This window comes from Protomyctophum bolini (assembly GCF_963924005.1).
Source record: "Protomyctophum bolini genome assembly, chromosome: 19".
NCBI classification, from domain to species: Eukaryota; Metazoa; Chordata; class Actinopteri; order Myctophiformes; family Myctophidae; genus Protomyctophum; species Protomyctophum bolini.
In genome coordinates this window covers 37650476-37663545 of record NC_137880.1, presented here as the reverse complement: position 1 = coordinate 37663545, position 13070 = coordinate 37650476, and the positions used below count along the sequence as shown (strand labels likewise).

The window sequence follows — 13070 nt, the reverse complement described above, 5'->3', positions numbered from 1 at the left end:
CCATGTTCAATTCATCAAAACATTTAGAGACGTACAAATAGACACTTCTATATAGTTAAAGAACAGAACAGGAATTCATCATAAATGAAGCAAAAAGGGAAAAGAAACGTATACAGTGAGGGGATAAGGGGGGGATCTTACACTACTGTCCAATACCAGCTCTTATGCTACTTTCCTTCTTCCGATTGGCTACGCCCGATCACGTGACATGCACGTCATGCCGTGCAATGAATGTTCAAGGTTAATTAAATAAGGTTAGGAGGCGGAGACCGTACGGTGGACTCCATGTTGCTCCCTGGGAGGACAGAAACATGCGCAATGGGCTACATGCAGCCAACACTTCCGTGTTCAGCTTCCTTGGTTTCAATTGCGCATGTTTCTTTACTTCCAGGGAGCAACATGGAGTCCACCATACGGTCTTCGCTTCCTAACCTTATTTAATTAACCTTGTGCATGTTGGCTTACAGGTGCATGATGGGAAGCCAGAGGTTTTGTTGTTAGCTGTGAGACACCGATTGTAACATAATAATGAATTGCATTTTTATGGCGCTTTTCTATGCACTATGTGCCTACTCAAAGCGCTTATAATGGTTCATTCATTCATACATTGGGAGGTGAAGCGGCGAACAGTCGACGCCAGCGTCCTCACTTCCCACCCCCAATCCAACCCTTGATGCTGAGTGTCAAGCAGGGAGGCACTGGGTCCCATTATTTGGTATGACCGGCCGGGGATCGAACCCCCGACCTCCCAGTCTCAGGGCGGACACTCTAACCACAAGGCCACTGAGCTGGTCACAGCCATGCTCTGCTCTTCTTGTGCGTGTGTGTGTGTGTGTGTGTGCATGCGTGTGGCCCGGAGAAACAAGACGGACTGCGTGGCGTCAAGACAGAAAACACATACGAGCTACCTGTATGTTCGCTGGTTGCTGCTGAATCAGCTTTTGGTACTGCTCCAGGATCTGCTGGAGCTTCTCATGCTGTTTCATGAGAGCCTGGTATTGTATGCCTGCCCTTTGCTGCTGCACCTTCTGCCACTCGGCTGCCTGAGCCTGCAGCTGCTGGAGGCGGGCCAGCTCCTCTGGGTCCTGCAGGCGTTCCATCTGCAAAAAGAAAACAAGCTTATTTTATTTTGTTTTACCAAAATTGCGTGGCAGATGAGTCAGGATTAGAAGAACGCTGATGACATCACTGGCACATCACTAAGTTCATTATAGAACATAACTGATGCAACTGTAACATTATCCAGTAAGAGTACCAAAATAAATAAATGGCAATTTATGTTGATTGTTCTGAAAAACAAAAACAGGGATTTTCAGTTACCTGGTTGCATTCATGAATGTTGAAAATGTATCAGAAAAAAATAACAAATACAATCCCAAATGTGAAAAGGCAGTGTAGACTGGGTGCAGGTCTTTTTTCCGACAGCATATTGATCCGAAACCTCAATCCTAACCTAACCCTAACCGCAAGCACGGGAGCAGCGCATGTCGGACCATCGCTTTTTCGCATCGCAGCGAATGTCCCACCGCTGCGGATCGGACCGTTGCCCCGTCGGCTAGAATGCTGTCGGAAAAAAGGCCGCCTCCCGTGTAGACTAGAGGTACTTTTGGCAGGTTGAGAACAGGCCCCGAAAATAGTTTTGCCACCAGCCCTGCTGTACCGTTGCCGGCTGATTTGATGTCTTTGATGAAGTCATTGCCGGGTGACACCGAGTAGATATACTAGGCTTCACGCCGACGCATTAGTAGTTTATTTATACATCTATTCTTTGTGATACACAACATCCTACGTATTATAACAACATAGGAAACTCTGGTACGTAGTGAATGTGCGTAGGGTCATCACATTCCTCGTCCTTGTTATAATGCTTGTGGGAGCTATATTTAGTAATTTGCTATTTCAGTATTTGTTATATATTTAATGCATTTCTTATTTTTAGTTTAATTTGCTTTGCTTAATCGGTTAGTTTACAGCCATTATTTCTGTTGCAGCTAGAGCTTTTGTTTTGAAGGTGATGGGCAGTTCACAGCTGAGTCTATTTAATTAACCCATTCTGAACGGGAACCCGTTTTGGTGTTAGCATCATGTTATGCTTTAGCTATTGAAAAATAGCAGATCTACAAGCTCATAGCGCGCCACCGAGTGGCGCGCTACGAGCTTGTAGGTCTGCTATTTTTGAAAAATCGAAGAACGACTGACATTTTTAGAATCTGATCTCAGGTCAGAATGGGTCCATCAGACCAGTGTGTGTCCAGTGGAAACCTCGTATGAATCTGATCTCAGGTCAGAATGGGTTAAGAGAGCACTGGGAAGGTCCATGGTATTTTACCAGCAGCTAGGGAGAGCACTTTGACATCTTGTACCTCATACTACATCTGTCTGGAGAAGCAAATAAAAACAACATCAAATGTGGCTGCCCTGACTGGACAATGGTCTTATTCCCTACCAAACTGCGTAAGATTCGCTGCACGGTGCTTTTAGTGGCTTTTAAGTTTTATTGTTAATGGTGTTGATTAGCCACTACAATGCTGGTTAAACAAATGTGTTAGTGCACACGGGTCATTTGATTTACATGACACGACTCATCTAAATCTCATCCTCCGACACACGCCAGGGGAAGGTCTTGACGCGGAAACGAGTCCTTGATTTGTCCGTGCTGCATTTTTAATGCTACCCCAATATTTCTCATTTTAGGTAAGCTTACCTCTTCAGGTGGAGGTGGAGGCAACGGCGGCTGCTCTTTTGGTGGCGGTGGAGGAGGTGCACCTTTTGGTGCATCCGCTGGGGGAGGGGGGGCGGGCTGGTTCTGAGCTGGTGGCGGTGGAGCTGCAGCACCACCACCGCCCCCCTCACTCTGGTTCTGTTTGGACTTCTCATTCTTCAACTTCTGTAGATTCTGAAGGTGCTGTTTATACCAATACTGTTGTTGATCCTGAGTGGGTAGAATAAAAGGAGAGATCAATCAGATGACAGATCGTCCTCATTAAATTATGATACAAAAGAAGCATGAATGATTAAGGGAGGAAAAAAATGAATTAGAAGATATTCGAGCTATATCATAATATGGCAGGTCGCATTCTTTATATTTATCGATTTGACATGAGGGGTTAGGGACGTTTGGGCTATTCTGGCTTCATTAGTGTGAACTGTGAGCCCTGGATATATCCAAAAGGTGTCATATTTGTCATCTTCTGGCATAATATGGAACAATAAATTACTTTTATTTTTACGCACCAGTGGTCAGTATAGAGATACATTATAAGATGGCAATGCCATTTACATTTCAAATTAGCCTTTGACAACACAAGCCTTGCATTCCCAGCATTTTAACCCGTTGCATCCAACCCATCCAGGTTGGGTACGAACACGTACGTAAGGTGGCACATGCCGTCCCCTAGCCTAGGGCGTACGGTTATTATAATCGTAGATAACACAGAAAGAATTACGTGATCAAGTGAAGTCAGTAGCCTCGGAAACCACAGACCGTTTTAGTGAGTCAGTTGACAACTGCCTCAACGGTCCATAATGCATTGCCATTGACAGACTTAAAGGAGAGTTCCGGACCAGCTGTTTTCTTACCGTAATTATGATGATGATATATCCGTTCATTGATCGCTGGAAGTAGCGAAAAAGGGGGAAAAAAAACAAAAGCTCCATGCCGAGCGTTCCTCAGCGGTTTACACACAGCGAGCGCACGGCCGGTCAAACGATAAATGTCTTCTTAAATTGCGTGAACATTTATTTGTATCTGTTGTAGATGTTGATACTTCCCGCTTCGGCAGCACGTTGTTGTTTCACTGGCTTGACTCCGCCTACCTTCTTAAAGCTATAGCGCCGTATATCATTTAATACATTATCATCAGATTTCAGTCAAAAATGTAAAGGCTACTGTGGAACTCCCCTTTAAAAAGGGCCGGGAGTATGGTTCTGGTTTAAAGGCATTGTGCCATTTCTGTGGCCATTTCTGAAATATCTGGCGCCACTCGTTACGTTACAGACTACACACATGCGTTGGATTTGTGCGACGTGACGTAGCATATCTAATTAATATTTATTCTGTTGTCTCCACCAGGCCGAAGGCATGGGGAGAGAGTATGTTTTGTTGTCTCCACCAGGCCGAAGGCATGGGGAGAGAGTATGTTTTGCACGTGTACAGCTAATCTCCTGCAACATTAACCCGGTAGATGCCAAATTTTGCACACACACACTCCCTGGATGCCGACGATGAACCTCTGGCCCAACTTTTCCAGAACGGCCTGTTATAGCGCCACCAGGAGGCAGAGTTTTGAAAACCCCATTATTTGATATTACTCCTACAGATTCTGTCCAAAAATCCTGCAAATCGTTACACACTATCTCTAGTCATGTGTGTTCAAGACGGATCTGTCCAATATTACAGATTCCATCCAAATTGGCTAACATTGACTTTCAAAGTTTGCAGGATTGGCCCGTTTTGAACAAAAAGCCTCAAATCATGAACGCAGCGTGCAATTTACGTGAAATCTTTCACAGACGTTCCTACTAGGCTGAGGAATATATCACACCCTTTTCACATTGGCCTGTTATAGCGCCACCAACAGGTGGATTTTTGCAAAACACATTTTTGGAACAAAATGCGTCAAAACATCCTATTACCATCCAAGGTGTGAGAAGAAATGTCACCCTTTTCACATTGGCCTATTATAGCGCCACCTATAACCTGACCTGCCCTGGTAGAGACCTGTGCCCCGAGGGGCACTTTTTCTAGTTTCGTAATCGATGTGTATTTACCGTGGGACGTGGTTCGTTTCCCTGTTGACGAGGGAGAAAGGCTACCAATGACCCCAATGACCAATGACAAAATAATGACTCCACTCCGCCCTCTCCCCCCCAACAACAACAACCACGCCTGCATTTTTTTAAGAATCTCAATTCTGATCAAATAAATGAGGGGGTGGGGGCTTAAGGAGCACCCATTTTCCAACCACATCTCCATAAAATTGGTCTTCAATGTAAGTAGTTTTAAAGTAGTTCAATTGCACAACCCACAAAGCATCGAATTCATTGAGATTATTATTTGGCGCATTCCTAAGCCAATAATTGTATGACTGGACACTCAAAAGCAGGTCAATTGAGTCACTGACCTACACGCTCAAAACTGTTTGTGATATTGACTTCTGAGAAAAATGCCCTAAAATGTGGTCCCAGTTTGTCACACTTTAAACATAAACCGCTCAATTCAACTTCTCTTTCTTTGCACTGCCTCATGCAGGAGGGTAAAGATTTGGAAATTGAGATTTTGTATGAAATCTGGCAGCTTGCACTTAACACACCTAGAACGCCCAGGGGGTATTTGTAACCATTAAATCAGGACGCCCAGCGATTTGTTTCTTCAGGGCCTATGTCTACTTCTAAGGCGACAAGCGACGGGCCGTCAAAAACATAATCTTTGGTTAGAATTGGACGGATTGATTTAGATCAAGAGTTATTCACGTTTGAAGACTTTTCCTCTCATCCACTAAAATGGAGGGGGATCACTTTGGATGACGTCCAAACCGGAAATGACATTGAATGTCCCAGCCTGTGGAGCGGTGCGCTCGGTTAGGATATCATTAAAGTTCCGTCCTGTCATTAAACTTCGTCCTGGGCGACAAGCAGGATTATTTGACAGGACGTAGACCTCCGTTTATGCCGCTGCACTAATCGTGCATTCAATTAATCGATATGGCAATATATCGATCGAACACCCGGACGCAGTTTGTTGACAAACCTGCCTCTGTGAGCCTGAGTGTTTTATTGTATTTGTGCAACATGGTCATTATTTTGAATAAACATATAATCTATATATATATATATATATCCATAAATCGGTATTCATCGTATTGTGGCCTCTGTATGGTGAGATTGCAAGCAATATCCACCCACTAATGCCCACTGCCCAGTTCTATTTTTCCTCACTACACTGGACAGTTAATAATACTGTTATCTACCAACTAACTACCGAGGCAGGGCGGAAAAGAATAAAAAAATTATAATATTGAACACACCAAATCCTCAACATCCCATGCACAGATATACACAGTACCACAACACACTAACAAGCCACTGTCCAACTGCACATGACACATATTTCTAGCAGCAACTCTAACTCAATGCATTTAGACATGCCATGATGTACACAATACATAACCAAGACCATCTTCTGCAGATCAGAACGATCATCAGAAGGGGCCAGGGAAAGGTGACTTTAGGCAAAGACATTTAGTGACAATTAATGTTTGAATGAATTTTGATGAATTGAAAATGGTGGGCCCTATCTATATATACAAGTGAGAAGTCGTACCCATACTCATTCTTCATGCTCTATCTCCGACCGAACCACACTTTCACCACACATCTCTATATGCAAAATAAATTCGGCACGCTCCCCGCACTGATATAGCCTATTTTTTTGCCGTTCAAGTGTCTCATTTACTCTGCAAATATTACTTTTATGAAACACGCTGTTATTGCTCAACGTCAACAGCCTACGTCACAATCGTCATGTTGGCGTCTACCAAAATCGTCATGTTGGCGTCTACTACGCCAACTACGTTCACTTAATGGGGCCAGTCTTTCACAGTGACACACATGTTACATGAACCACGCGCCCGGGATGGTTTCTACCCCTCAATGTCGTATTTGCTGCGCCCTACGCTGTTGCCACAACACAAGGAATTTTACCACGCTACTTGCATACACTGCAACTCGCTTACAATTCGCAAACCTGGCAACACTGCCGTCTCTTACCAGCCCCGCCCCCACACTAGCTTGACAATGTCATCTCGCGCAGCACAGAATCTGATCTCGCGCAGGACATTGATGAGAGACAGAAGGAACAGGAGAGATTATACGATCGCTATTTCGCTTATTCCATCTAAATCTCTTTATTTACAAAAAAAATGACTCGACGATTCCCTTAGTTACATCAACATTGTTCTTTGTCAATAATCGGATTGGGCCAAAATATCACCCTTACACCGATCACTTTGCCTATTTTCGCCACACAGCCAATTTACTTCCGCGAGCGGCCGGGCCATTCCGCCCATGCGAATGCATGGAGAAAAAAAAGAGACGAAAATCCAACTGTATCGGAGCAGTGCCACACACACACACACACTCAGTCACACACACACACACACACACACAGAGAGGAGTTGACAAGTGAGAGAACGAGACGGCTGCTGCGTTTCACCATGGCCAGTGCTGTTGTAGACAGCGACGACGATGATACACGGAAATAAGTGTGGAAAAGAAAACGAGTGCCGTATCCCAAAGGCAACACGCAGCATCTTAGCAGACATCACAAAGAAATCGATCTGTCCAACGACGATGGTACAAAGACAACAACACAGCCAACTATATTCTTATAGAGAAAAGCTCTCAGCTAATTCGCCCCGTGCAAAACAATTAACGCACGGAGTTGCGGTCTGCATAGCTGCAGACATGCGACCACTATCAGTGGTGGCAAACGCTGGCTTTCAATATTTAATGAGAGTTGCAGAACAGCAGAACCACGTTACAAAATGCCATGCAGGTCACACATGTTTTCACTCCTAAAATGTATAAAACTAATAATACATGTGATCGTCAAATATATGGCCGTTAGTACTGTTAATTCAACATCCGGTGAGGGGAGGATACGGATTGTGTATGGAAATCAGCGCATACAGTGGGTGGGCTTTAGACCGGATGTAAGCCACATCCACTAAATGTACACTAAATAGAAATAGTATAAAATACTGCATAAAATGGTGTAGCCTACTGCAGCTATTTATAACCAGGTAGTGTATAAGTGAAATTACACACTTAAATTAGTATTTAATACTTGAACTAACAACAGATGGGTCTATATACTATTTGTCTTTTCTTCTTTTTTCTTTCATTTACTTACTTAGAGCTTAACAAGAATGTTACAAGTCATCTCATCTTAAAGAAACATTTAAAAAATGTTAGGGCATAAAACCCAAAGTTGTTAAACCTTTTCTTATTCTCATTCTGATTTGTTATTTATAGAAAATAAATGTGACTTATTGGGAAACAAGTGTTTTTCTTTACAAACCAAGATATTGGCCTAAATTATAATGAATATAGCCCTCAATGCTGAAAAAGAAGGTTTTAAAAAAATAGATTGAAAAAATTTAATCAAACATCGAAGCAAATCGTGAGCTTCAAATCGAACATTGAATTGAATCGTGGACTAGGCGAATCGTGATAGCGAATCGAACATCGAATCGAATCGTGAGCTGCAAATCCAAAATTGAATTGAATCGTGGACTAGGCGAATCGTGACAGCCCTAATGTATACATACGCCTGCACGCACACACACGCACATGCACGCCTGTAAGGCCCCCCCCCCACACACACACACACCAACATGCGATTCATTAAATAACTATTTCTCCGCACGCGCGCACACAACATTATTCACGTGAAGCCTACAGGGAATTACAGACGGAATGTATATACACACACACACACACACACAGTCCCGGCTCACATGCTTAGAATTTATAGATGCGCAATTTTGGGATTATTTTTGTACATTTAAAAAATATTGGGGGTCCTTTGCTCTTGCCATGACAATGTTTGAGAACCACTGCTCTAAAACAATATTAGACAAAGTTTGAGACACAAACACATTGCTCTCTCTCTCTCTCTCTTCTCCTTTTGTATAAATTAAATAGGCCTATTCATGATTCTGCTTATAGAGAAGTAGCCTATGTTAGTTTGTTTTATGGACTTGAGAGCTACTTTCAAAACGACCAGCTCAACATACCCACCAAATAAAACTATCATCCCATTGCTGCAAATAGTGACAAAATGTAATTGAGGGGCCTTTCATATAGGCTACATATAAGACAAACGCACATGGAATGGGAAATAGAGGGGGGACAATGCAAATCGTAGGCTTTTATTTTTGTTGGTATTTGACTTTGCTACTGATGATTGTAAGCAACAACAAGTATTGCATTGTGTGTTTGAGCTGACAGGCCCTTTTTGATGTCAATCACTCAAGTCATTTCAGTTCATCTAAAGCGGAAGATGCAAAAATCGTTTTTTTTATTAAAATTATATATATTTTTACTGCCATGTCATGTGGTCTACCTGCAAAGCCTTTGTAGATCGTGATCTACCATTTGGGCACCACTTAACGTCAGATCAGGGGTTTTTCTCGGCCAGCGCCAACAATGCTCCCCGAAAGCATAATCGCAGCAAATACCGGGCAGTGTGTATGAGCCTTAACATGTTGACTACACTACACTACACATAATAACTAATAACCCGTTTTCAGCTTAAAGCAATTATATTTCATTGAAGCAACTCCTTAGCATTGTTTTCATACCATGGATGTGATAAGAAAATATCAAACATAAGGGAAATATTAAATAGTATCGGGTGTACCAGTTTGGCCTTTTCTTTTTTTTCAATGGGGCAATACATTGATTAAACAAACGTTTGTTTGATTGAGTTGTACAATGTTATACAACCCTAAACTACTTTTCGAATACACTACACAATACAATACAATTTCAGAACATATAATATTGGCCAATATGTCAAATATGTAAATATTACATATCCCATTGAATGGAAGCGGACCATTTCTAACACATGTTACAAATGACCCGCTTTTGCAAGTTTTCTTTGCAGTTGCTTACAGACCAGAATGAACGTGAATTCCGTCTAAACACGATGCAAACTAATGAAGAACATAAGCATGAACACATCCATGTGGATTTTTATTCACCAACACCAAAGACAAAAATTGTAGCACACATATACTCCAGGTGTAAAATTATACGCATTTTGAAGGTAAACACTTCAAACTTCAAACTCCTGGCCACGTAGAGTACGTTGCTGCACACATACTGACGCGATGGCGTCATGGTGGCGTTGACCAATCAAGATATAACGTCCATGTTACAACCGTGAAGCGTTACAACCTTGGCGGCTCTCCCCTACATTTGTTACTAACATTAGGTTGTGGCGAAGTAGAAACGTGGCCAGCAGATACTGTGTTTTGGACAAACAGGCTAGGTATTGGTGTTGATTTGGGTCAACTGGACAAACAGCGTGGTGTTGTTTTGTGTATGTGTTTGTGTTGGAGCGCCTCAGTGTGGCCGTACAGGTCATGTGCAACCTCTTCCACAGAGAGATGGAGACACTAAATCTCAGCTGGACAAACATGTTTGCATGCATGCATCGCTGCCTTGCATGCTGTGTGCTACTGTTGAGTCTGTCACTTACTTTGACTGATTTATGGCATTGTCTTTCTGTTAAAATCCAACTATGTTAATTTAAGAACTCTGGGCATATAGGTCATTGTTTATTCACTGTGCACACGTGTAGCCTATTGTATGTCAGACTGTATGTCTGTCCCACAGTCACAATCCTTTAGTAATTAGGCTGTGGAAATATTCAAGACAAAACAATGCTACATTTCCAATAACCCATCCGTTACTACATGTGGAGTCAACTCCCGCCATTTATTTCTTCCCATAGTGCGTGGCGAAGTAGCTCTGGGATGAGTGCGCGCGAAGCGCGCACGAAATTCTAGTTGTAAACAAGCGTAATGCTTAGTTTATAGAGTCGTCCACTCAGTTAACAGTTAACAGTTTTTTGTATCGAGTTGAAATGTACTGTAATTCTGCAAAACGTATATAAATCAAACAATGTAAAAATAAATATAGAAAGAAATGGGATGATAAATAATTATCTTGAGGAGCATGCATGGTGGCATGGTGAACAAAGTACTAAATTAATAACAATATGCATTTATATAGTACAGCTAAAATTAAGATGTTAACTGTGTGTTTAGAAGACTTCTTAATTGTTTGTGTTTTACTACAACACGACGACACTCATCATGCAAACTGTTGCAAGTCACTAACGTGTCGTTTTGTTGTTTACCTGCAAAGACATACTCGACTTGTCCTTCTCGGGCGCGGAGGACTCTTTCTGCTTTACCTCATGTGTCAGGTGCTGGGGACCACCGTGAGGACCACCGTGGGGACCCCCGTGGGGACCACCGCCGTTGTTCTGGGGGGGCTGCTTCGCCGACGACGGCGGCTCCGCGGCGGGCGGGGGAGGCTTGGGCTGCGCCTCGGTGGGCAGCGGAGGCGGCGGCTCGGGTTCTTCCAGCGGCAGAGGGGCCTCCTCGTAACCCCCGTAGCCCATCATGTCCATGTTGTGTCCTCCGCCGCCGCCGGACTGCCACTGCGAGCCGCCATAATACCCTCCTCCTCCTCCTCCGGCCGCGGCGGCAGGGGCACCGTGACCACCGTACGGCCCCGGCGCGGCGGTGTTGGTGTGCAACACCGACTGGAGCTGCTTCTGGTGGAGCATCTGCAGCTGCTGCATCTGCATCTGGTGCTGCTCCTGGAGGCTGGAGAAGAGGGACCCGCCGGCGGCGGCACCGCCGCTGCTGCTCCCGGCGTCGAACCCTCCTCCTCCTCCTCCTCCGGGGCCGCCACCGTATCCTCCACCCGCCAGCGAGTCCTGGGCGCCCGGCGTCGGCTGCTTGCGGGGTCCTCCTCCCACTCCTCCTCCGGGGCCTCCGCCGAAGCTCTGCGGCTGCTGGTGACCACCACCACCATAATTCCCCCAAGAAGGATACATGGATGGTGGTTCGAGAACTGAACTAGTTTACACTTTACAGGCCTTTAATTGTTCCGTTCCGACTTCCGAGTCCCGACTCAAGAGCATCCGGGCCTTGTGTTGTGCTGCTGGCTGCTGCTAAGCTGACGATGCTAGCTCAGCTAGCTAGCGAATGAATGCGGACCTACCTTTCCTTTCATACAGTCTGTGTGTTTTCATCGTATGTATGGTGCAAATTACTACCCTTTTTACAAACGCTGGTTATAGCGACTCCCCGGGCATCGAACAGAACAGCGGCTAGGAGGATGCATCAGTAATAATGTGTTGATGATGGCTTTTTAAAGAAGATGCATTGAAGTGTGCATCAGTGTGTGCTTTACTACTGTAGTTAGTTAGTTAGCCTCTCTCTAGCCAACAAAATGCACGGCACGCAAGGTCGGAAGTACTACGTATACATCGCGTAAAAAAATGAGCTCATATCCGTTAAAAAAGTTTTGGGGGTCAATTCACTCTACGGGTTGCTGATCCGGTTTGACTGTGTCCACAGCGGATATGCACACACACACACACACACACACACGCGCGCGCGCGCACACACGCACACGCAGACGCACACACACACACACACACACACACACACACACAGTAGAGTATATGTAGCCTATGATAGGTCAGTGATTTATTAGGAGGGTGCAATATGGTTTGACCATAAAACATTTTTTTGCACCATAAGGTTTCTCAAGTGTACTTTTGGTGCTGTATGTTTTGGTGATCTAGGAATCCAATTAGCATATATATAAATTATAGTCAAGCAATTACAAGTACAATTATATATTAAAGCAATTGGTTATAATATAAGGTTATAGTAGAGAGTAGAGTTTATTTATTTTGGTCATTATAACAAATCAATACAGTGCCTGCTTTTTATTTTTGCAAAAGAAACATTGACCAAAAAATGGCTTTCATAGGTAAAATAATACAACAAAGCAAACAGAAGGGAAAGAAACAAGAAAACAAAAACAAACAAACATAACATAAAACAAAAACAAAGACAGACAGGACAATACAGTTAACAGGAACAAGACAAAAAACAACTAAAACAACAAAACAAAACGAGAAAACAAAACATCATATCAATGTTCTATATAATGTATCTACTATTTTTGATCTATACAATTTTTTTTTATTGTACTACAGTTTTTTAGTTCGTCATCCAATCCATTCCACAGCTCGACCCCTCTATAACAGTGTGTAATAGGATATTTCCCCCTTTTATACAGTATATGCTGTAATGCCCACCTGCTGAATTCATCACCTATACACACATCATTTACATTCTGTTGAAGCTTTCAGGAGATTTATTTTGATACCATACACCAATAAGGAATACATTCATTATACTGGTTGGAACTGTGACATTTCTAAAAGCATGGCTGCCATGAAGTGATAG

The 13070-nt window shown here is 43.4% G+C and overlaps 1 protein-coding gene across 1 annotated transcript in view; it reads right to left on the bottom strand.

The window, feature by feature from the left end:
- ylpm1 (YLP motif containing 1) overlaps nt 1-12150 on the bottom strand; it is a 39061-nt gene extending 26911 nt beyond the window's left edge. The window contains exons 1-3 of the mRNA XM_080791120.1: nt 10934-12150; nt 2705-2932; nt 909-1100 (exon numbers count right to left, since the gene is read on the bottom strand). Of these exons, the coding sequence (XP_080647246.1) occupies nt 909-1100; nt 2705-2932; nt 10934-11641 (1128 nt within the window). The 5' untranslated portion in view covers nt 11642-12150. The remainder of the gene's footprint in view (nt 1-908; nt 1101-2704; nt 2933-10933) is intronic.
- Between the last annotated feature and the right edge of the window lie 920 nt (nt 12151-13070).